This window comes from Sinohyriopsis cumingii, chromosome 11 (assembly GCF_028554795.1).
Source record: "Sinohyriopsis cumingii isolate HCF-2022 chromosome 11, ASM2855479v2, whole genome shotgun sequence".
In the NCBI taxonomy this organism is placed as follows: Eukaryota; Metazoa; Mollusca; class Bivalvia; order Unionida; family Unionidae; genus Sinohyriopsis; species Sinohyriopsis cumingii.
Genome location: NC_142971.1, coordinates 83,532,933 through 83,559,604, shown reverse-complemented (window position 1 = coordinate 83,559,604; position 26,672 = coordinate 83,532,933). Strand labels below are relative to the sequence as shown.

At 39.0% G+C, this 26,672-nt stretch overlaps 1 protein-coding gene across 1 annotated transcript; it reads right to left on the bottom strand.

Moving 5' to 3' along the window:
• Window positions 1-10,084: 10,084 nt before the first annotated feature.
• On the bottom strand, window positions 10,085-13,663 carry LOC149788874 (uncharacterized). Its single transcript, XM_089975003.1, has one exon. It carries the CDS (start codon window positions 13,661-13,663, stop codon window positions 12,209-12,211), a length of 1,455 nt encoding a protein of 484 aa, XP_089831129.1. The 3' UTR covers window positions 10,085-12,208.
• Window positions 13,664-26,672: the final 13,009 nt, after the last annotated feature.

Genomic DNA, 26,672 nt, shown 5'->3' with positions numbered 1-26,672 from the left:
TGCCACGGCGGTGACCGCATCTCCGGCAGCCTCACGTTCATCCACTTCTCCGTTGATGACACCAAGAACTGAAGAGTACTTGGAGACGTTGATCACACCAAGAACTTCTCCGTTGATGACCCCAAAAATTACTTCCCCAGTGGCAGGACCCTCCAATTTAGTGGCAGTGGCTGCTGCTCACAAAGTACCTTCTCCCAAAATCAAAGTTCAAGAAAGATCGGGCATGTTACAAAGTTTACTGGATTTGTCCAAGCAAGAACTGGCTCGATTTAGTTCGTTGCGTACCCCTGCACGACGTGTCATGCCTGTCCTCAAATTGATACGACGTAAAGACAATCAGTGGCGACGCGTTCCAGTATAAAAAAGGTGTGTGACCAAGTAGGGTATCAGTGTTTCTTTGGTGCTCCTGAAGACTCAAAGATGTCACCCTCCAGAAAACCCCAAGGAAAGAAAAGGAAAGGACTACCACCACGTTTAGTCAAACATGGGGACATGTTATCTGTTCTGTCCAAAGCTTCTCCACCTCTATGAAAAAAACTCATTCAATCGGCCTCCAAAGAGGTCATCGATACCGTGTGCGAATGTTGTTTGAACGTCTTGAAAGGCACGATCCCTTTGTCCAAACACCAGAAACAATGCTTAAGCAAACATCGTCACGTTCTTCGCCAAATGGTTCAAAAGAAAATTCCGATTCGTCAAAAAAAGAAGATGTTGGTCCAACGTGGAGGCATTTTACCTCTCTTGTTAGGCCCCTTACTGAAAGGAGTCTTGTGAACCATGTTGGGAGGACTGGTGGGAGCAAGATAAAAAGGCCCTCGGAAGTCCCAAGATTTCAGAATCGACCCCTGACAACCCCATGGAAGGACGAAAACTAGCTTTAGTGCCTTACAAACGATGGATGGAATACCATCGGTGGCAAGAAAAACGCACCCCGCATTTACCTCCCAATCCCCATTTGAGCGAGATGTCCCAGTTACAACACGAATTGCAGTCCTTGATGGATTGCCAAGATTTGTCCGAAACAGAAAAATCGCAAAAGTACGGTCAACTCTTGCAACGACTGCAACTCTTTCACCAGAAAGCTTTAGACGAAAGAGCTCTACCCACTCTGAAAGATTTTAAGACCTTGATGAAAAGTCCAGCACCATCACCAGTACCAGTACCAGTACCAGTACCAGAACCACCACTACCAGTGACCAAGATAGAAAAAGGAGAAGAAGAAGAAGAAGGGTTTCAAACTCCACCAGAAAAAGTACGCAAGTTAACAACACCACCTACCTCCAGAATTGGATGGATTAAAAAGATGATGGCCACCCCTTCTTCATCACAAGAGAAAAAGAAAGTGAAGACAGAAGTGAAGACAGAAGTGAAACAAGAACCGATATCCCCCGCTCAAACATCCTCCTCTTCAACACCTATTGACGGTCACACACGCAAAGCATTGCAATCCAAGAAAATACCCCAAGAGAAAAAGAGTAGCATCCTCCAAGAGTGGGTGTCTTATTAACACACCAACCAACACAAAAAATGGAAGAAGTCTTAGCCAGCATTTACTACGATCCCTCGCATCCTGCAGGTTACGCAGGAGTTCAAAAATTGTATCGTGCTGCCAAAACGCGACTGAAAAGTCTCCGTTTACCTCAAGTGCAACGATGGTTACAAGAACAATCTACCTACACTTTACACAAACCCATTCGACGCAAGTTTGCCAGAAGTCGCACCCGAGTGGAAGGTATCGATCATCAATGGCAAGCCGATTTAGCCGATGTCTCTCATTTGGCCAGCTACAATCGTGGCTACAAATATTTGTTTTGTGTCATCGACGTCTTTTCCAAAATTGCCTGGGTCGTGCCCTTGACTTCCAAATCGAGCAGCGAGTTAGTGCGAGCCCTGCAACGGGTGTTGAAACAAAGCGGTCGTCACCCTCTTCGATGGCAAATGGACAAAGGCACCGAATTTCTGAACCAAGCTTTCCAAAAAGAATTAAAGAAACGTGACATTCATTTTTTTACCACCGAGAATCCCGAAACCAAAGCCAGCATCGTGGAACGTTTTCAACGCACTTTGAAAGAACGCATGTGGAAATATTTTACGCATCACCACACTCTGAAGTACATCGACATCTTACCGCACCTGGTGCAAGCGTACAACCAATCTTACCATCGAAGCATCGGACGTGCCCCGCAAGAAGTGACTCCCGACAACGAAGTGCTGGTGTTTGAGCGCCTGTTTGGTACGTCCCCGACGAGGGCTGTCCCCAACAAAAGTGGAGAGTTGGCCGTAGGAGATTGGGTGCGCATTGGCAAAACCAAACGCACTTTTGACAAAGGTTACTTACCTAACTGGACGACCGAACTGTTTCGTGTCACTGGACGAGTGCATGGCCGTCATCCTACCGTCTATAAATTGGAAGACATGAACGGAGAAGTGCTCAAAGGAACGTTTTATTTGCCCGAGTTACAACGTGTCACCAAAAAAGAAGACGACGTGTACGACATCGAAAGCATTCTCGAACGCAGAACCCGTAAAGTGGGCAAACGACGTGTCAAAGAAGTCAAAGTACGTTGGAAAGGATATCCACCCAGTTTTGATTCTTGGATCGACGCTTCGCAAGTCATCGACTATAAAAAGAAGTGACCATCATGCCCTTTCACACAGACGCAGCTACGTCGACCACTCCTCCTTCACCTAGTTCTTCTGTGCAAGATTTGCAAAAACAACCTTTGTGGGTGTGGTGTGGAGAACGTGTGCCTAAAACGCAAATCGTCTTTTCTGCCAAATCTTCGTGGTGTATTGTGTCATCGGGGCAGCCATTGCCAATTTGAGTTTGCAACAAGGAGACAAACAATTGTGGACCATTTTATTGAGCAGTTGCATCGGTTACCTGCTTCCCAATCCCTCCCTGAAATTCTCTTCCAACGGGAACCACGGGAACCTTGTGTCCAGTGGCAGTGCCAGTCACCACTCCAATAACAACCACAACCAGAACCCCATTTTAGGCGGAGACACGCCTCTGACGTCCAGTAACCCCTCGGACAGTCACAGAACTCTGGAATTATGAGTCACCAAAACCAATTTTACTTAACCTTACCCAGTGACAGTTCCATGGAGGTGTTTCCTCACAACACGTTGTGCTGTTACACGGCCAAATTACCTCAAGCCATCCAGTTAGATCACGAAGCCCATTGGGAAGTGGCTTTGATAGAAATGATTCACCCTACACAAATCCAAAACATCACTGAAAAGCAAAACACTTTTGAGGTCGAAATCCTGAACCAACAATTGCAAGAAACCATAAATGAAATCGGGTTTTCAGGGGACACAAGACCATCCAACAATTTACCCTTCAATATCTACACCTTGAAAATTCCGGCAGGGTTTTATTTTAGTGGCCAACATTTGGTGGACACCATTGCTTCCAGGTTCGAGTTAGCCTTTGGCAAAGCCCTGAACAGAATCAAAAAAAGTGTCACCCTGGAATACCATAAAGTGGCTCGTCGCTTACTGATGAAATTTCAGGACACCCAAACGTTGTCCATCGTTTTAACCGTGACTTGTTTGATATTTTAGGTGGAGACACAAAAATGGCTCCAAATTTTAAACCGAAGATCAACAGCAATACGGAATTTTACAAGTTTTTTCGATTCCCTGCAGAACTGAACCAAGGACTGAATTTGATGTTCGTGTACTCCGATGTGGTGGAGTACAACGTGGTGGGACACACCTCCGTGCCGTTACTGCGTGTCATTCTTTCAAAGTGGATAGTACTGCAACCAGTGACGAGGAAGGTGGAAACACTTACCACGTCCACCGGGAATTTGTACATCCTCATTATTTGCCCGTTAGCAAGTCTTATTTGGACACGGTCAACATTGCTATAAAAGGAGATCTGGGACAAAATATTCCATTCACCAAAGGAAAAGTCACGGTGAAACTCCATTTTCGAAAACGGTTCTCTCACGACTCGTAAGTCATGTATCCAGTGTTCGGTGGCCCCAGTCTTGAAACCGATGGTGACACGCGGATTGCACGCCTTGAAAGACGCGGCACTGACACAAGGCAAAGAATTTCTCCAAAATGTCATCATCGACAAACAAAACCCCAAAGAAGCCTTCATGAGGGCAGGCAAAAATGTCTTGCTGCAAATGGGTAAAGACCTTTTGGGCCGACGCGAAACACCTATAAATGCCCTGCACGCTACCGAGTCAGGCATTCAGCAAGGACAAGGCAGAAAGAGACGACGAAGAAAACACCCTTTCACCAGACTACACACGTCTAAAGCGAGAAAGGCCAAGAAAAGAAGAACCGTTCGAGACTTAGACGTTTTCGATTATTGAGAAAGAACAGAACAAAATGATGCACCGAGAGTCTTGCGCTTGTTCCAAGTCGGAACTGGATCTGTTTGCCATGCCCCCGACCATGATGACCATGCAAGAATCCCAATGGGTGGAATTTCACCCCGTCTCCTCTTTAACAGCCTCAGCTCCCATCGAGTTTGAAATCAAAGGACAGCCCGAAGATTACATCGATCTGAATAGCAGTTACTTGTACCTGAAAGTCAAAGTTGTCGATGAGGATAATACGTCCCTAGATGGTGATGAGGTAATAGCTCCCGTCAACAATTTCATGCATTCCTTGTTCAGTGGAGTGGACTTGTACTTGAATAACAAACTAGTCAGTAGCAGCATGGATACTTACCCTTACCGAGCGTACCTGGAAAATCTCTTGACGTACGGAATAGACGCCAAGAACACTCATCTCAATGCCTGTGTGGTATGGGAAGCTGACGAAGCAGGCCAGTTTGAAACATTCGAAACTAATGCAAGCAAAGCACCAAACAATGACGGATTTGTAGAACGAAGAGACAGAATCATGGGACCCAACAAAAATTTAGAACTGATGGATCGTTTGCATTTGGACATGTGGTTGCAAGAGAAATATTTGCTGAACGCAGTGGATGTCCGCCTGAGACTGAATCGTAGCAGTGCCGCTTTCCATTTGATAGGTAATACTGCTTGCAAAACTGTCATCGAGGAAGCCAGGCTCTACGTACGCCGTGTGGAAGTGTTACCTAAAGTGGGAAACGACATCAGTCAGACGTTGAGCAGAATGACCGCTAAGTATCCGATCCGACGCGTGGAAGTGAAAACCTTCACCATTCCCAAGGGACAGCGATCCATGATCGAAGATCATCTGTTCCAAGGACAGTTACCCAAACGTTTGATCGTTGGTATGGTCGAGAATGAAGCCTTCAACGGAGCTTTGGCTAAAAATCCTTTCCACTTTAAACACTTCAACGTGTCCAAGATTGAAGTCAGTCGCGATGGCAAGAGCTTGTGTACCCGACCTTTCGAATCTGACTTTATCAACAAAAATTACTTGAGGTCGTACTTGTCCCTGTACGAAGCCACCGGACAGTTAGGAACCAACACCAGTCACGGCATTACGTACGAAGATTACGCAGATGGCTTCGCTTTGTGGGCTTTCGATTTCACTCCAGACCAAGGCAGCGATGAGGGACATTTCCACCCTATAAAATCTGGCCAGATTCGTGTGGAACTTCAATTTACTAATGCTCTACCAGAGACGGTGAACGTCATCCTGTATGCAGAATTCGAGAATACCATAGAAATCAACAGTTTGAGAGAAGTTATTCTAGATTACTAGAAGCCATGGAAGACTATTATCCCTCTTTACCTAGTGGAGAAACTTTGGAGATGGAATGTAAGGAGACCGTGGAAGGAGAATCCCAAGACAAAGACGAAGAAGTTGTCATGATGAAGTCAAGATGGCCAGAACAAGAAGCCCATTTAGTCTCCTGTTTTGCGAAACACTTGGTCGAAAAAATGACAGAATTGATCAAAAAAGAGTGCTATGGATGTCAAAACGATCATCCCAGTCAAATTCAACACGATAAATGCCTGATGTTGAGTCAAGAAGAAAAATTGGACGAGTATCTGGACGATGCTTGGAATCTCATCTCGGACGAAGTCGTGTTGCATCAGTGGTATAAAGACTTGCGTGAACATTCTTGTCCACCATTAACCACTCAAGAGATCCATCGTATCGAAGCTCTCCTGAATCAGAGTGAGGAGACGAAACGAAGAAACGGTTATTTGTCAGACATTTTCAAGCAAAAAGTCAGGATCGAATTGATGACTTATTATTACCTGTGAAGAAGAAGAAAAACAAAACGTGGATACCTGGGAACTTTATTACCTTTTGAACCACAGTTCGTATACGGCTTCTTGGAATCCTGTCGTCTGTGCTAAAGATGAACTCCCTCATCGCAAACCTCAAGACCATCAAGCTTATGTGATCAACACGGACGACAGTCATCTCCCAGGAACCCACTGGGTAGCCGTTTACTTTCCTCAAGAAGGATGTGTGGAATATTTCGATTCGTACGGATTACCCCCTTTGGAAGACGATATCATTGACTTTATGAGAAGAAATGCTCAGACCACCCGATTCAATAATGTGAAATTACAAGGCACAGATTCCTTGGTGTGTGGACAATATTGTGTGTATTTTCTGCATCATCGCAGCCTGGGCTATTCCTTAGAACATTTAGTGACTCATTTTGATCCTCGTTCTTCTTCTAGAAACGATGTGAAAGTAGATCGATGGTTTTGTGACCAGTATGCTTATCTTTTGTCTCAAGCTAGGAAACGTAGTGTCCATCAATGGCCTAATGACTTCCAACAGTGGAAATCACAATTTCATTCACAACGTTGTCAGCCCTGTTTAAAGTAGAGTGTGAATTGAGAAAAAATGCTTGTCATTAGAAAAAAAATGTTTGATGTTATAATGTTGGATTATTGTTAAAAATGTTAGAGTTGTTGTTGGTTAGTGTTAAGAGATTTTTTGAATAAAAATGTTGTGTTCTGAAAAAAAAATGCCTTTGTCGTTTGTTTGGCTATAAGAATGTTTGATTCATGCTCTTTGACTTCTTACTATCCCTCTCATGACACTCATTGAACGTTGCAGCTCGAAAACCGTGGAGGGATGTTTTCCTTCACGTCCGCGCTTTGACTTTAAGAACCGGGGTAGTTTCCAGTCTAACCATCCATTGTCGACTCATCCTCCTACGAAGATGTGCTCCAAACTAGCTAAGCTAAACGAAGCCTACGTGAATTTGCATAGGGTCAGACACAGTCTGATACCGAAGCCAGAAAAGATAGAGAATGTGAGAATGTTAAAAGTCACTGAAGACCTGATAGAAGAGCTCTTCAGAGAAGAAGTGAACAGGGAGAAAGAAGAATGGACAGAGAAGTACAGACTTCAGAGACAGCAGCAACAGCAGCAACAGCAACAACAGCAGCAGCAACAGCAACAACAGCAGCAGCAACAACAACCTGAACCTGACAGAGGCTTTGTCGATTGCCGTATCGACACCAAAGAGTTCTTCTTCTCTTTCCGAAGAAGCAGACCTATCGCCAGAAAGTCTATCCTCAGAGGACATCGCATTCTTAGAAACTAAAAGATTGCCATAGCAAACAAAAAAAAACAAAAAAAACAGTCCTTTTCAGGGCTACCCCAATACTCTAGAAAAGAAATAACCATCGATTTGCCAATGTGTGTAGGTAGAGTAGTGTGAATATAGACACTAACTCTTTTTAATAGTGTGAGGGTATGTGTTTGTGTATAGGATTGTGTGTTTGTAAGTGCTCAAGTACGTTGGTGTGGATAGTAGATTAAGATGATGTTTTTTTGGCTGTTAGAGGTGTGGGGAGAGTAGATTTGGGGTTGGATTGGATTGCTTTGCGTATGTGAATAGTATATTATTTGTTTAACAAAATTTTTTAGAATAGTGATGGGTAGCATAAAAAAGTGAGTGAGTGTTTCTTTTAGGTCCGCGCGTTGTTTGGTCATGATCTAGGTAAGATCCATTTAATGTTTTTAGGGGGATGTTTTCCTTCACGTCCGCGCTTTCACTATAAATTGAAACTCGCTGGACAGTCTAGCTACCCTGTTCATTCGTTGACAAAACAATGAATACCAGAATTGTGAAACTGCTAGAACTCCAGATGCACCTGGAATATGCCAGGCGCATCCTAAATGAACTGGCCGCGGAGGCCATTGTAGAAGAAGCAAGAATGAAAGAGGAGGAGGAAGAAAGAAGATGAAAAGAAGAGGAGGAGAGAAGAAACAAAGAAGAGGAGAGAGGAAATTTCAGAATCCCAGAGACAGAAAATTGGGATTCTGAAGCCACATATCCCGCCTCTGCACTCCCAAGAAGAAAGGTGAAAGGAGACTGGGGAAGAAGACAATTGTGTGGCGCCAGGCCAGGAAGGTGCCATCATTAGATAGGTGCATCTGGAGTTCAAAACAAAAACCAACGGCCCTTTTCAGGGCTACCCAATACTCTAGAAAAGAAATAACCATCAATTTGCCAATGTGTGTAGGTAGAGTAGTGTGAATATAAACACTGACTCTTTTTTATAGTGTGAGGGTATGTATTTGTGTGTTTGTGTTTGTAAGCGCTCACGTAAGTTTGTGTGAATAGTAGATTATGGGTTGGTTTATTGTTTCTTAGCGTATGTAGAGAGTATAGTTTGGGTTTTGTAAAAGCTAAAGTAGGATTGTGTGGATAGTAGATTATGGATTAGGTTTTAATGATTTGCGTGTGTAAATAGTAGATTTGGGGATTGTTCATTGATGGTTCACGTATGTGGATAGTAGATTATATGAAATGAGAAAAGTAGGGGGATGTTTTCCTTCACGTCCGCGCGTTGTTTGGTCATGATCTAGGTAAGATCAATTTTATGTTTTTAGGGGATGTTTTCCTTCACGTCCGTACTTTAACTATAAGAACCCACAAGGTTTGATGTTCGAACCATTCTACGGAATAATAAAAACGAAGATGGTGGTTGCAAGTGCGTTGTTCAACAATTTGGTACATATATACAATTGGATAATGGATGGTATCTATGTAGTGGAGAGACTAGAAAAAGAATGGAAGTTAGCAGAGTATCTGGACTACGCTAAATGCCTAAACGTAGCAAAAGAAGTGATAGCAGAAATGATAGAAGAGGAGGAAATGAGATTGAGAGGTATGATAAATCCCACCTATGTCAGAGTGGGAAGCCTAAAGGAAGCACTTGACAATGCAAGCAAAGTCAGGTGCTTTCTTGAAAATATGTCACATGGGACAGAGTGCTCTTTTGTGGAGAGAGGTCAGGACAGACTGAAGAAAGGAGAGGAGTTGATGAGAAAAGTGATGGAGGTAGAGGTAAAGAAGATTAAAGAGAGATGGAATAAAGAAAGAAAAGATCAGGAAAACAAAAAGAAACAGGCTGATTTTGAAAGACTAAATCAGAATTGGATCAAAGTCCAGGAAAAGTTTAGAGCCTTGGGCCAACCAGACTGGATGCCAGAGGAGAGAAAGAAGAAGAAAGGAATAATGGAAAAAGTGAGGACTTGGTGGAAGAAGTGGAGGAGTTAGAAGAAGAGGAAGAAGAAGAAGAAGAAGAAGAAACCCAAAGGCCCTTTTCAGGGCCACCCACATTTCTCGAAAAGAGATAGCCTTTCGATTGCCTACCCCTTTTTTTATTTTTTATTTTTAAAAAAAATCCCATGTTCAATTCCCCTTGTCCCTAAAGTAGTTTTTTTTTCTAACATGTTCAATTCCCCTTTGTCCCTAGACAAACCCAAACTCTATTCCCATGTTCAATTCCCCTTGTCCCTAGACAGACCCAAACTCTATTCGCCATGTTCAATTGCCTTTGTCCCTAGAATCGATATTTTTTTCCATTGTTCGAATGCCTTTGTCGCTAAAATGGATATTTCCTTTTTTTTCCTTTCTCCAATGTTAAATTCCATTGTCGCTAATCTTACCCAGGGTTTTTTGCCCATGTTAAATTTCCATTGTCGCTAATCTTACCCAGGGTGGTTAATGTTAAATTTCCATTGTCGCTAATCTTACCCAGGGGGTGTTTTTAATGCTAATTCCCATTGTCGCTAATCTCACCCCATTCACTACTTTAGTTTAAACCATAGAGTCGTAAAAGATAGATGGATAATTTGAGGACACTGTCCCTGTAATTACGTATTGTGCGATTATATGTCAGCAAAGCAACTCTAGAATATAAAGTTCTTTATTAAACAAGGTGGCTATATATAAGATAATAACAGTAATCAATTCAAATGTAATGATGCATCACATAATTGGGTATATTTTAACGTGTATTCAATGAGCGGTGTAATCCGCTGCAACTGAGAAAAAGTCAAGAAAATTAATGAGGCTGTCGAAAAAAGTCGATGACAAACTGGCAATAATTGTTGGGTTTTTCATGATTCACAAGATAGGTGGCAGAAAACCAGATCAAGTACGACCTTATGCCAATGGAATCGTTAGCAGGGTCTGTCATGTTCTCCACTTCTTGCGGTTGATCAATGTTCTTCACAGCAGTAGAGTGAGGTAAGGGCTATAAACTCACCAGCAGAATAAGCATCAATAGTATCCATGTATACTCACCGCTCTACCATGACTGTATCATATGCATAGTACAACCGACATAATCAGCGTATATTCAAATCTCTATCATGTCTATGTGATGTGCAAGTTTCTATCATGTGTATGTGATATGCATATCTCTATCATGTATATGTGATATCCATGTCTATATCGTATGTGATATGCATATCGCTATGATGTCTATGTGATATGCATGTCTCTATTATGTCTATGTGATATGCATGTCTCTATCATGTCTATGTGTTATGCATGTCACTATCATGTCTATGCGATATGCATGTCTCTATCATGTATATGTGATGTGCATATCACTATCATGTTTATGTGATATGCATGTCTCTATCATGTCTATGTGATATGCATGTCTATATCGTGTCTAGGTGATATACATTTCTCTATCATGTCTATGTGATATGCATGTCTCTATGATGTGTATGTGATGTGCATGTCTATATCATGTCTATGTGATGTGCATGTCTCTATCATGTCTATGTGATATGCATGTCTCTATCATGTCTATGTGATATGCATGTCTCTATCATGTCTATGTGATATGCATGTCTCTATCATGTCTATGTGATATGCATGTCTCTATCATGTCTCTGTGGTATGCATTCCTCTATCATGTCTATCATGTCTGTGATATGCATGTCTCTATCATGTCTATGTGATATGCATGTCTCTATCATGTCTATGTGATATGCATGATACACACATAGTTATCAATGCATACTTAAGTCTCTACCATACCACGTATATGTTAAATGCATGGTACACATAATTTTCAATGCATACTTAAGCCTCAACCATACCACGTATATGTTATATGCATGGTATACATAATTATCAACGCATACTCAAGTCTCTACCATACCATGTCTATGTGATATGCATGTCTCTATCATGGCTATGTGATATGCATGATACACAAAGAATTATCAAAGCATCCTTTGTCTCTAACAGGACTATGTGATATGTATGTTACACACATAATTATCAATCTATACTCAAGTCTCTACCTTACCATGTCTATGTGATATGCATGTTACACGCATAATTATAAATCCTTACTCATGTCTGTACCATACCATGTCGATATGCATGTTACACAAAGAATTATCAAAGCATCCTTTGTCTCTAACATGACTATGTGATATGCATGGTACACACATAATTATCAATCCATACTCAAGTCTATACCATACCCTGTCTATGTGATATGCATGTTACACACATAATTATCAATACATATTTGTGTCTCTACCATATCATGTATATGTGCTATGTATGGTACACACGGCATTATCAATATCTGCTTAAGCCTCTACCATGACTGAATTATACACATATTACACATGGCTGTGTCAATGCATGTTTGGAAGTGAAATGAAACATGTTCTTTAAACTATGTCGAAAGTTTATAGCTTGCTTTTTAAGGTCGTTGCCTAAATAAAGCGAGAATAAAACAGTGACAAGTTAAATTCCACCTTCAAAGATTTATGTCCTACTTACATAGGGTAATTTCCTTTTTGAGTGTTTCAAACCCATGCCGCCATTTTATCATTACAATGGTCCTATTATTCAGATGGCAAAGGTCAAAATACTTTATAATTATCACGACATTATATGAAACGTTTTCATTCATATGAATTCAATGTTATTTAAAACATTTCCCTGAATAACAACAGAAACGTTTTAGTACAGTTTACACTTCTCAGACAATCGATTTTAATAAGTTCCTTGGCATTTCAAAAAAGGTGTGCTATTTCTAATACTTTTATATATTTGTCGTAATGTCTTTCGATCTTTCCGACATCTGAAAGCACTCACAAACACGCTGACGATGAATTCCCTAAATTGCGAGTTGAAAAACCCGTAGATAAAGGGGTTGCTGGCACTATTCAGAAAGTAAGAATGGACCCCAATTGTGAAAAGCACCAGCTGCCAGTCTGTTATCCGGTTGACTAAGTAATCCAATGAGAAACTCTGCCATACAGCCAGACCGAGATAAGGGAGAAAACTCACAATGAATATTACAGTAATCAGAAGCATGATCGTCGTGTATTTATCAGTGGTTATATCTCTGGACTTCTTTTGAGTGGAAGGAGACACAAATCTGGACCCGTTAACAATTTTTATGACACATTTTTTGGCATTTTGATCTACAGTCTCCACACTTTCACTGAGATCGATTGAATTATGTTCAGGTTTATGCTGCAACCCAATATCATCCTGTTTTTTGGATTCAACGACGATGTTACTTTCTTGATTGTGCAAACTTTTCTCTTGGACAAGATTTGTACAATTTAATTTGACGCATAACATGACCTTTGTTGAGTTATATTTTGTTTCGACATTAGGTATCTCCTTTTGAATGTTTTGTTTCATTTCTGCATCATTATTCTGTTTCGATGTAACGCTTGATATGCTGGTCTCCGTGCTGTTGTCTTGAAGATTTGGTAAGACCTCTTGTTCGCTTGACCTTTCTAGCGGGTTCTGGCACTTCTGTCGGAATTTTTTTCCTCTAATCAACTGTCTGTATACCAAGAAATAAAGTACAATTATAGCCAAGCTTGCGAAAACAAACAGCAAAATATGGAGGGCACAGAAAGAAAGTAAATAAATTCGTACGGACTCGCTCTTGACTGTTGTGCAATCGTATCCTTGGATGATATAGGATCCATTAATGGGTACGTCTACTGGTACAACTGAGAAAAAAAGGAAACCTGGCCAGGAAATCGCAAAGGCTATTACTGTGGAAATAACGCATAAGAGTTTTGCCTGCAAAACCGTGATCTGTTTCCTGAACGGAAGACAAATTCTTCTGTATCGTTCCGTCGCTATGGCTATGAGGATAAATACAGATGACATTGTGAATATCACAGTTGATGTTCGTAGTACCTTACAAACAGTAGCATTTGGAAACATGTAGAAAAACCGGATGTCCACTATTTCCATTGGCATAGAAATAGTACAGCTCATTAGGTCCAATATTGCTAATCCGACAATAAAGCATGAAGTGGGAGTAACCTTTGACTTACACCCGTAAAAATAACAAACAAATGCATTGCCGATGAATCCCGTGAACATCAATAATCCCATGTATATGAAAGCTGGAATGTGCAAAATGGCTTTCTCGTCACTCAATTTCTGCAGAAGATCTATAACAGAGGAGTTATTCATTCTGATGACTTTTCTACTTCAGTCTAATAAGTTCTGGAAAAAATACAGAATGCTAATTGGTAGAAAATTTATTGAACGTAATATGAATGTAAATGAATGCACATATGCGGTAAACAATGATCGTTGCATTTCAAGGAATGGACGACGTGTGATGAGATGTGATTTGGATTTTTAACATTCGTTTTAACAATTGTTTAGTAATATCGATACGATGTATGCAAATGTGGCAGTTTATAGTGATGTCTTATCCTGACACCAGGCCGACCAGTCCTAACACTAACCTCTTAATGCCGAACGCCCAGCGAGGCAGCTGTTAGTACCTGTTTTTTTAAAAGTCTTTTGCATGACTCCGGCGGGGATTGAACCAACGACCTCTCACATCCGAGGCGGACGCTCTAACCAGTCATGGTCACTTTGATTAAGATAAGGTTGGAGTCGTGGTCACTTTGATGAGGCTTAAGTCAGAGTCATTGAATATGATAAAACCCGAGTAATAGCCGATGTGATTATGATAGGTTCGGTTGCGGTAACCTTGATTGGGGTAAAGTTAGATTCTTTGTCCCTTCGTGAAATATAAAGTTAGAACTAAGGTCACTTGATAAGCTGAAGTTCGAATCATGGTCACTGTTGTCAGGGTAAAGTAATAATAATATCAGTTTCAAGATTGCCTTCAATTTATTGTCTCTCTAGTCATACATCGTTCTAATATATCATATTTAATGGTGGATCTGACGGTGAATACGTATTTATTCTTGGGACGGACGTATGAGCTCAGAAATGTTCGAGAATAGATCTGGAAGACTTCGAAGATTCTCAATAATGTGGATGCTAATATTTAGCTCTAGTTTCCATTATGACATCTTCATCCTTACTTCCATCCTAGCATTTCCACATTAATTTCCATCTTACCATTTCCACATTAATTTCCATCCTACCATTTCCACATTAATTTCCATCCTACCATTTCCACATTAATTTCAATCTTAAAATTTCCAGCTTAATTTTAATCCTGAAACGTATTCGTCCTACGTATGGATTGGTGGAGCTGGATGTGGTCGATCATTTTAAATTGAGATCAAAATAATACATGAGGTTAAAATCTTGATTTTGAGATATATTTATATTGCAAAACTTACTATTCGTAGATTTGTATCTTCCTGACAAAGCATGGAAAAAATAAATCTGATGTAACTTAATTCAGTTTACGCATGGATGATCAGTGCAGCAAGATTGTTTTCCACTAAGAATATTGCCAGCCAAATCCACAGAAATGTCATTGTCATCATAAAAATTCAACCTCAACTCTGCCATTAGCTGTAAAATCCACATTAAGTGTCTGATATACGTTATTAATGAAATAGCTGCTATATGGTGAATACAATATTTATTATGTACCTGAGATTCCCTTTTGGTTACCTATATAGTATACGTTTACTTACCTTTATAGTATTGTCATAAAATGTTTGAACACTACATTCCATAACATCTGTGTTATAATGTCCACAAGTACACTTCTTACTCAACGCACAGTCATACGTCTGAATAAATTTATGATCGACTCATCTATACATATTCAGTGTATCTTCGTATACTATGACCTTGTTGTGTTTACGAACTTCAAATACACATGAATAAAAACAACTTTACCACACCTTCCTATGCCATATCCGAGTGCACACTCGAGCTAAGTTTTGATGTCATTCTTAAATATTGTGTTGCTTCATGTTATGTAAAGGGATCTGCTAAACTCCTCGTTATTTTTAAATTAAATTAATTGCGATGTTAAAAACTATACTTGCTTCATCTGCGTAATTAATTAAACATACCTATATATTTGTTCCGGTAGCGACGTCATATCATCAGCATGGTTAAACGTTTGTATTTAAGATTTTTTAGATACATCAAGCTGGAGCGGACAACGTACATTGTTTTATCTTCAGGTTCTTACAACCAAATTTAATTAAACATGTTGATGTTGGTTTTTGCAAAAGAAATATATATACACATCGCTTCCACACGCCTGTTGGTGAGATTTTTGTTACCTTCAAGCTTTTGAAACAAAGGAGAGGTTTTAGAGTAAAGACTATTATTTGTTAATATCATTAAGCAAATCCTTCGCTTCCAATTACTTTCCTCACTGCGAATTGGTAAATGTCACAACAGTTTAACTATGCCTGTTCCTCGTTTGTTTCGTTTTTACACTGGACAATACAAATCAAATATATAGGATAGAAAAAGCTCATGTAACCACTACATGCTTTAGAAATTTTGTTTTAGAAAGCACACGATGACCAGATGAATGGACGCCACTATTGCAATCATTCTGCAACGATTATAACGCAAAACCTTTCTTCTTTCTAAAAATGTTTACAATCTTAAACTATATTATCAACTTTTTATTATTATTTTGGTAGCGTTTGTATCCTAAATTATTGGCCCGCTCTCGAAATAATGTTCTTTATGCGCTACAATGATGTTCGTTCTCAACTATCACTGACTGGTAGAATACAATGGTTTCTAGCTTCGTGGATTACTGAACGTGCATAGACACTTTTCATCAATGTAAGAATTTCTTTCTTGAAGTGAAAGCCAAGACTGAACCAGAAAAAGACCTATTCTTTGTACATTCACAGGACTGTTGAAATCAGTGTACATGGACTTTAGCTCCCCTAAGTCATTTGCTATAAGTTCGATGTCTTTCCGTCAAATCAAGTGTCACAGGGCACTGCTATAGACCAGAGGCGGCGTTAGGAGTACGCGGGGCCTAGGGCGGACCATGACGGAGCGGGGCCAGGGTATCGGTATCTCGATTGCTAAGCTACTGCAAACACTGATTATGTCTTTACGTGCATTACGTGCGGCCTGCATCAGCGTTTCCAATTTACCGGAGAATAAAGCTTGACAAACTCATAAGGACGACCTTAGGCCTGAATCGCGGTGCGCCCTCAAGAGCAGGGCCTGGTGCGGTCTCCCCACTTGCCACCCCAAAACGCCGTTCATGCTATAGACTAATATAACCCTTTATATGCATCGGCCTAATTGTCCCTGAATCGGAACATGTTAGGTAGGATAGATCTGTCCCTGCACCGGTTTTCAAGACTGGAAAACATGATCATACACAAAAGGAAATGTAAGAATAGAAATTTCTTCACCTTCAAAAATGTAGGTGCTTGAGATGCAACGACGTAAGCAAAATGTCGTCAATTGTCCACCAAAATAAGAGGTGTAATGTCAAAAATAAGATAAAGAATGCACGCGATTCTTTTTGTGTCCTTACATTGGTATGGGTTATGCTCCGTATTATATGTACTTAGGACACGTGTAAGGGGAACTTGTTTGCATTTGCAACGTGCAAGGTAGAGAACATCGTCTTACTTACCTGCTACGTTTATGTATTGTGGCTAAATCATAGTAGCATTTAGTTGTTATGGAAACCGTATATGACCAATAATATCAACCTCAACTAGTCCAAACTAGTATAGCTTTAGCAGTAATTAAAACAGAAACAAATTCCGCCAGAATGAGCAATGTTAGTTTCATAATATGTCATGACTAAACTACAAAATATAATTTTTTTAGACAAAAGCAAAGTTATCGGATCGTTTGTTGTTCACCGTATTCCTTGGAATTCCAGGAAATGAAAATGATAAAACAGAATTAGCATGTTCTTGAAAGGTGCACATCAGAAGTAAAGTTAAGATGTATAAGCTATGACACGTGTTACATAAATCAATCACACACCAAAATGAGGGAAATTTAACATCAATTTTGACAATATCTATAATATACAAGTTTTTGTTATATAGCCAGGATAAACAGTTCGAAACTGTAGAGCGCGGCCTTAACCAAATATGAAAATGTGGGCAATTTATGTTCTCTTTTTCATATAATCATACATGCCTTTCTCAACAAAATGGTACATTAGCATTGATGTTATATATGACAATAACTTAATTATGCGTAGTATGTGTTTGTTTATCCAGTACGCCTTATGGCATTCGTATGTGTGCAATAGCATTAATTATGTGGACGTAAGAAATCGTAGAAGTCAAGAGTAAAGTGAATTTAAATTTAAAACTATTGCATTAAGTGAAAGAACAAAATAACAGGATTTTTTCTTTTAATTAATTGTAATATAATTAAGGACAATATTGTGAGAACGCTATAATGAGAAAATGCATGGTACATTGTTTTAGTAGGGTTCACTTTTCATGATGGGAAGAGTTGGTCTTGAGCTTTGGTAATAATGAATACTGTTCTATGCAAGACGTAAATGAGAATTAGTCAAAAGCAACGTTTACTTACGCTTGACTTATAGGTTTCACCTATACACCCAAAATTAAATTACGTAATAATAATATTTATATGGTCTGTATGTTTGCGCTCCACAGATATGTTGTACTTCTGTCGTTGTGGCAGGTTTAAGGAAAGACTTTTTACTCTTGTAACGGGCACAATGTACAGAATGTTGTCATAGCTGTATCTTACTTTCATATACTGTGGCTGAAATCTTCGTTCGTGGTGTAGTTGTGGAAATTGTCCATGATCTATCCACGCAGCTGTTTTTAGTATGGCCGCTCACATGTGCTCAACAAATAGACCCTAACCTGTCCAAAGTACCCTAACTTTAGAAGTTATTCTATTAGGATTTCTCAAACGCGTACCCTAACTTTAGAAGTTATTCTATTAGGATTTCTCAAACGCGCATACATAAAGAGTTGAAACAAGTTACGGCTTGGTGATTAACAATCGACATTTTAAGTCCAGGTGTCAAAATGACGAAGCGGATCTCGCAGTTTTTTTTTCTTCTAATGGTGCATATCGCCCGTAGGGCTAAGATTTATACTCTGCCATAATCCAACTTACACTCAAATTACAGCCATCAATCAGACACAAAATAAAATAAAGGAAGAGTAATTTTAACAATATTTAAAATATTCAAGGCCTTTGTTAAATATCGAAGATAATTAGTCAGGAAAACATGAGAAGTGTATTAACTTTCAAAGTTAAAACTTATGAAAAGAACGAAACAGTAGAAATATGATTGTCCTGGGCTGGTTTATCGACAGTAGTTTCCCTGCAATCTATGGCTGACCTGGGCTGGTTTACTGACCAGTCTGTTTGCAATCTATGTCTGCATTGGGTTGGTTTACTGACTGTAGTATTCTTGTAATCCATGTCTATCCATGGCCGGAAGCAGATGATGACCTTGGCAGTACAGGTATCAATTTATCATAATTTACACGTTGCTTTTATTGAAAGAATTTATTAGAGACACATAAGCCCATGTACACTGGGAATAAGGCAGACCGTGAAAGTTATCATGCATTTTTATTCGAACGAACATGTTTGTACTATAATTGAGAGTGGCAAGCACCACCAAATTCACCTTGGAAAGGCTTAATGGCTGGTCATACAAATGTGAAGCAAGAAAAATCCAAGCTAGAAGTTAGTTTTTTGATGTATAGTCATTAGGTGATCAGACAAATTGGTATTTGCGCGTCAAAGGACCCTAGATTGGCAATTAATGTTGCCGTGATATTCTTTGAAATAGAGGAGATAATTGTCGCCAGCCGGGCAAACGCAGAAGTTGTTTGGTTCTCTCCGTAGTAAATACAGTGAAGTATACGTTGTTCGTATGAACATATTTCGCATTACCGTGTCATCATTATACCTTTTTATAAGGAATGCAGGAACAGAAGTACATTTTCCTGAAGACAGTATTCCAGGATGTCTACGTAAATGGCATATATAAAATAAAACATATCCAGATAGGAGTATATCATAAATAACATGCAAAACTTGCATAGTCTGAATCTGCCCTGAAACATGACAAGTGATCTTTGAAGGACTACTTGACGTTGACAATTTACCGTAGCTTTTCGTATTCTCGTGAGGGGTCGTTAACCATCGTTTCAACGAGCAAGCACTACCAGCAGCTAACTATCAGTAGGGACGTATCGCTACACCATTCCAATCCCTTTTCGAGCATATCACAATTATGTATAGCACGTGATTTATGAACACTACCAGGCCTATTAAGGTAGCAATGAATAAACTGTATAACGTACAGGCAATCATCTAAGAGAACAGACAAATGGAATCCCTTCTTGTTGAGCTTGTCGTACAATGTACCAACAGTGTTATTGAAATTTGTATATGTGTGACCTGACACCGATAGTACTAGAGATATTTGTGTGTGTGTGTGCCGTCCAGTCTGTTATAATACGAATGATTCGTTTGAACTACACACAAATCCGAATAATCTCTTAAGGATTTCAAGAACAGAAACATTTTGTAGTACCAAATATGTCAGCAATTATATTGACTGCATCTTGGGAACTTACGTACCACATATATACCAAATCCTGTTTCTCCATTAAAAATGCCATCCTGCTACCGAGTTGTATGTCAGTTTTTTGTCAAATACGAAAATAAACTGTTCAAGCGTTCAAATGTTTATCTACACATCCAGGCGTAACGCTTGAAGTCATCAAATCAATACATACGGACTACCAACTCCACATATGAAACAAGTTTTGTTTTGAGATTTGCACTCTTGAAATATTGTATAGGGCTGATAGAATAAAGTCCATGGTTTAATCTCTGTAAACAGCTGTCATCATGACTGCATCATGATGATTCCGTGACACAATAGCATGTTAGCTGAATTAAATAACCTAACAAACAAACGCTCTAGTTGTATTAAACCAACCTCAAACATCAGGCTAGCTGTATGAAACTAACCTCAAACATCAGGCTAGCTGTATGAAACTAACCTCAAAAATCAGGCTATTTGTATTAAACTAACCTCAATCATCAGGGTAGTTGTATTAAACTAACCTCAAACATGAGGCTAGTTGTATTGAACTAACCTCAGATATCAGGCTAACTGTATGACACTAAACTCAAACATCAGGCTAGTTGTATTAAACTAACCTCAAAAATCAGGCTATTTGTATTAAACTAACCTCAAACATCAGGGTAGTTGTATTAAACTAACTTCAAACATGAGGCTAGTTGTACTAAACTAACCTCAGACATCAGGATAGATCTATTAAACCAACCTCAATCATCAGGCTAGTTGAATTAAACTAACCTCAAACATGAGGCTAGTTGTATCAAACTAACCTCAAACATGAGGCTAGTTGTATTGAACTAACCTCAAACATCAGGGTAGCTGTATTAAACTAACCTCAAACATGAGGCTAGTTGTACTAAACTAACCTCAGACATCAGGATAGATCTATTAAACTAACCTCAATCATCAGGCTAGTTGTATTAAACTAACCTCAAACATGAGGCTAGTTGTATCAAACTAACCTCAAACATGAGGCTAGTTGTACTAAACTAACCTCAGACATCAGGATAGTTGTATTAAACTAACCTCAATCATCAGGCTAGTTGTATTAAACTAACCTCAAACATGAGGCTAGTTGTATCAAACTAACCTCAAACATGAGGCTAATTCTACTAAACTAACCTCAGACATCGGGCTAGCTGTATTAAACTAACCTCAATCATCAGGCTAGCTATATTAAACTAACCTCAATCATCAGGCTAGCTGTATTAAACTAACCTCAATCATCAGGGCAGTTGTATTAAACTAACCTCAAACATCAGGGCAGCTGTATTAAACTAACCTCAAACATGAAGCTGGCTGTATTAAACTAACCTCAGATATCATGCTAGCTATATTAAACTAACCTCTATCATCAGGCTAGCTGTATTAAACTAACCTCAAACATCAGGTCAGTTGTATTAAACTGACCTCACACATCAGGCTAGTTGTATTAAACTAACTTCAGACATCAGGCTAGCTGTATTAAACATCACGCTAGATTTATTAAACTAACCTCAAACGTCAGGCTAATTGTATGAAACTAACCTCAAACATCAGGCTAGTTGTATTAAACTAACCTCAGATATCAGGCTATTTGCATTAAACTAACCTCAGACATCAGGCTATTTGCATTAAACTAACCTCAGACATCAGGCTAGTTGTATTAAACTAACCTCAGACATCAGGCTAGTTGTATTAAACTATTCTCAGACATCAGGCTAGTTGTATTAAACTAACCTCAGACATCAGGCTAGTTGTATTAAACTAACCTCAGACATCAGGCTAGTCGTATTAAACTAACCTCAGATATCAGGTTAGTTGTATTAAACTAACCTCAATCATCAGGCTAGTTGTATTAAACTAACCTTAGACATCAGGCTAGTTGTATTAAACTAACCTCAGATATCAGGTTAGTTGTATTAAACTAACCTCAGACATCAGGCTAATTGTATTAAACTAACCTCAAACATCAGGCTAATTGTATTAAGCTAACCTCAAACATCAGGCTAGTTGTATTAAGCTAACCTCAGACATCAGGTTAGTTGTATTAAACTAACCTCAGACATCAGGCTAATTGTATTAAACTAACCTCAAACATCAGGCTAATTGTATTAACCTAACCTCAAACATCAGGCTAGTTGTATTAAACTAACCTCAGACATCAGGCTAGTTGTATTAAACTAACATCAATCATCAGGCTAGTTGTATTAAACTAACCTCAAACATTAGGCTAGTTGTATCAAACTAACCTCAAACATGAGGCTAATTGTACTAATCTAACATCAGACATCAGGCTAGCTATATTAAACTAACCTCAATTATCAGGTTAGTTGTATTAAACTAACCTCAATCATCAGGGCAGTTGTATTAAACTAACCTCAAACATCAGGGCAGTTGTATTAAACTAACCTCAGATATCAGGCTATTTGCATTAAACTAACCTCAGACATCAGGCTATTTGCATTAAACTAACCTCAGACATCAGGCTAGTTGTATTAAACTAACCTCAGACATCAGGCTAGTTGTATTAAACTAACCGCAGACATCAGGCTACTTGTATTAAACTAACCTCAGACATCAGGCTAGTTGTATTAAACTAACCTCAATCATCAGGCTAGTTGTATTAAGCTATCCTCACACATCAGGCTAGTTATATTAAACTAACCTCAAATATCAAGCTAGTTGTATTAAACTAACCTCAATCATCAGGCTAGTTGTATTAAACTAACCTCAGACATCAGGCTAGTTGTATTAATCTAACCTCAGATATCAGGTTAGTTGTATTAAACTAACCTCAGACATTAGGCTAATTGTATTAAACTAACCTCAAACATCAGGCTAGTTATATTAAACTAACCTCAAACATCAGGCTCGTTGTATTAAACTAACCTCAGACATCAGGCTAGTTGAATTAAACTAACCTCAATCATCAGGCTAGTTGTATTAAACTAACCTCAAACATGAGGCTACTTGTATCAAACTAACCTCAAACATCAGGCTAATTGTACCAAACTAACCTCAGACATCAGGCTAGCTAGATTAAACTAACCTCAGTCATCAGGCTAGCTGTATTAAAACAACCTCAATCATCAAGTAAGTTGTATTAAACTAACCTCAAACATCAGGGCAGCTGTATTAAACTAACCTCAAACATGAGGCTGCCTGTATTGAACTAACCTCAGACATTATGCTAGCTATATTAAACTAACCTCTATCATCAGGCTAGCTGTAATAAACTAACCTCAAACATCAGGCCAGTTGTATTAAACTGACCTCACACATCAGACTAGTTGTATTAAACTAACTTCAGACATCAGGCTAGCTGTATTAAACATCAGACTAGCTTTATTAAACTAACCTCAAACGTCAGGCTAATTGTATGAAACTAACCTCAAACATCAGGCTAGTTGTATTAAACTAACCTCAGATATCAGGCTATTTGCATTAAACTAACCTCAGAAATCAGGCTATTTGCATTAAACTAACCTCAGACATCAGGCTAGTTGTATTAAACTAACCTCAGACATCAGGCTAATTGTATTAAACTAACCTCAGACATCAGGCTAGTTGTATTAAACTAACCTCAGACATCAGGCTAGTTGTATTAAACTAACCTCAATCATCAGGCTAGTTGTATTAAACTAACCTCAGACATCAGGCTAGTTGTATTAATCTAACCTCAGATATCAGGCTAGTTGTATTAAACTAACCTCAGATATCAGGCTAGTTGTATTAAACTAACCTCAGACATCAGACTAGTTGTATTAAACTAACCTCAATCATCAGGCTAGTTGTATTAAACTAACCTCAGACATCAGGCTAGTTGTATTAATCTAACCTCAGATATCAGCTAGTTGTATTAAACTAACCTCAGATATCAGGTTAGTTGTATTAAACTAACCTCAGACATCAGGCTAATTGTATTAAACTAACCTCAGACATCAGGCTAGTTGTATTAAACTAACCTCAATCATCTGGCTAGTTGTATTAAACTAACCTCAGATATCAGGCTACTTGTATTAAACTAACCTCAGAGATCAGGCTAGTTGTATTAAACTAACCTCAGAGATCAGGCTAGTTGTATTAAACTAACTTCAGACATCAGGCTAGCTGTATTAAAATTACCTCAGACCTCAGGATAGTTGTATTAAACTAACCTCAAACATCAGGCTAGTTGTATTTAACTAAGCTCAGACATCAGGCTGGTTGTATTAAAATAGCCTCATACATCAGGCTAGTTGTATTAAATAACCTCAGACAGCAGGCTAGTTGTATAAGGCTAACCTCGGACAGCAGGCTTGTTGTATTAGGCTAACCACATACAGCCTGCTTGTTGTATTAGGCTAACCTCAGACAGCAGGCTAGCTCTGTTATACTAACCTTAAGCAGAAGGTCTGTTTTATTAAAATAGCCTCAAACAGCAGGCTAGCTGTATTAGATTAACCTCAAGACCACTTGTTGTGTGGTGAAATCTAAATGTTATGTATATACACGCACAAACCTGAGAGAAATACGTGTTTGATTCTTGATAGTTATGTTTCTTTGCACTGTATATCTACGTTGGTACTCGAGCAGTACACCGAGGAGCTCAACAGCCTAATTTATGTTAATCGATAAACGTATTCATTTCTAGCAAAACCTGTCCCCTTGTATCGACTGCTCTAGATGTTAGATAAACGCATAAATTAACTCTACCATTAAAAACATGTGTCTATGCTTGGCTGCTAAAACTGGAGTCGTGCTAAAAGCTTGGTATCAGCTGAAAGAGCTTCGTTAAGTCTGACCGTAATCAAAGCCAGCTTACAGAGCTTGAAAATATATAGCCTGAGTCTCATTTATAGACAAAATAATATCGTATATCAATTATATTATTAGAAAATAATAAATTAACTTATGGTAAGGAACACAAATATTTCGACTCAAAGGAAAACCCCAGCCAATCCCAATCCCCACCAAATACCCAAAATTATCGATTTATCACTCACCTAATTTCGTAAATGGAGCGCGTGAAAAAGCGTATCAAAGTAAAGGCAGTCACTCATTTTCACTAGACTTATGTTCATAACATGATTGTTTAGAGGCGTTCGTGCAGCAGTTATCAAAACTTGCATCATGGAATATTTCAAGATCTCTCTCTCTCTCTCTCTCTCAATTCTAATAACGTGTGATCCCGTTCGTTGAGTAAATATATAAAATACTGGTAAATACTATCATAGTAATTTCATCATGACTGCTAGATCAAGTCGAGTTTAAGAAAATCCGGAATCATTACGAAGAACAAAACACGATATGTAACAAACTGAATGGCCTTGAAAGATTTTTTCTCAAGCCCTGCTGATATTGTTTTGATTCTTTCAGGCACGATATTGACAGGCTCCGAATTAGATCTGGCATGTCCGTGGCTGTATTATTTTGACAGTTATTTACAACGGGAGTGAGTTGTTATTGTTGTTGTTGTTGTTGTTGTGCGCTTTAACGCCATTTTTCAGCACGCGATAGGCTATACATGGCAGCCACTATTAATGGTGGAGGAAGAACCCGGGAAAACTCCAGAAAGAACCACCAACCCACGAGAAGCTACTGGCAAGCTTTCTCACATACCCACATTGGCCGAATCCGAGGCTCGAACCCAGGCAGATAGAGGTGAGATGGCAGTGATCCGTAACGGAGAGCGCCTTAGACCACTCGGCCACTCGGGGCCCCCAACGGGAGTGAGAAAAAAAGTGTTGGCACATGATAATGTCGATTTGTTAAAGAGAATGGTACTCCTTTCCTGTTGCATAACCAGTCTAGAAAAGGGTGAACAAAAAGCAGAATATATGCTGGTTTGGTGGTCCATGATTAATTAATAATGAAAAGAAAAATTTTAATAAAAATATATTTAGAGAGCTTATCCTATCTGTAATTTGTTTTAAAAATATAGACAAAAACCTGTTGATGCAAATTTAGTATTTTTACAGACTTGACTTAAGAACACTCAATAATGAAAGCACCATCTGATACATTTGATGCAGAATGGATAAGATGCGTTTCATGCACATGTAGACTTTTTAAAAACGCCGCGACTGATATGGTGTTCTCCACACAGAAGCCAGCACGATTACTATTTGTACATGGAGAAATATAGGGCTGATCATCAGCACCCAGAAAGTTTAAGTTACTGAATTTTGAATATCATGTTTCCATATGTTTACTATAGGAATTGAATTAGTACCGTGAGTCCTCCTAAGTGAGGCTACGGAATAGTCCTTCATGCTTATTCTGTTGCACAGGAAACCTCAGATAAAACGCAGTTCTAGACTCGTTAGAGACTATAGCAATATGGATTCGAAAGACTATATTATCTTGTTCTACTTGTTGGATTTGACGGCATAATTCTGGCTCATTCCAGGGTAGAAAATTGATAGGTATATATAAAATGTAACTATCATCAGGATTGTGACGTCGTGATGTTGATGATATCACCAATGACGTTGTGGCTATATTCAAATAAATTAATTTTAAAACATGGACAATATTTGCCTTTTGTTGACCTTAAACGTGTAAATATGCACGGTTTGCTCTCGTTAATAATGTATTTTGCATGGGTAAACACTTCATATCGCTCCGTTTTCAATTCATTTCCCTTTTTTCCCACGTCTGGCGCTATGAAGACGACGAGGATAT

Coding starts and splice junctions, on each gene's coding strand:
- LOC149788874 (XM_089975003.1), bottom strand. CDS start 13,663: ATGAATAACTCCTCTGTTATAGATCTTCTGCAGAAATTGAGTGACGAG.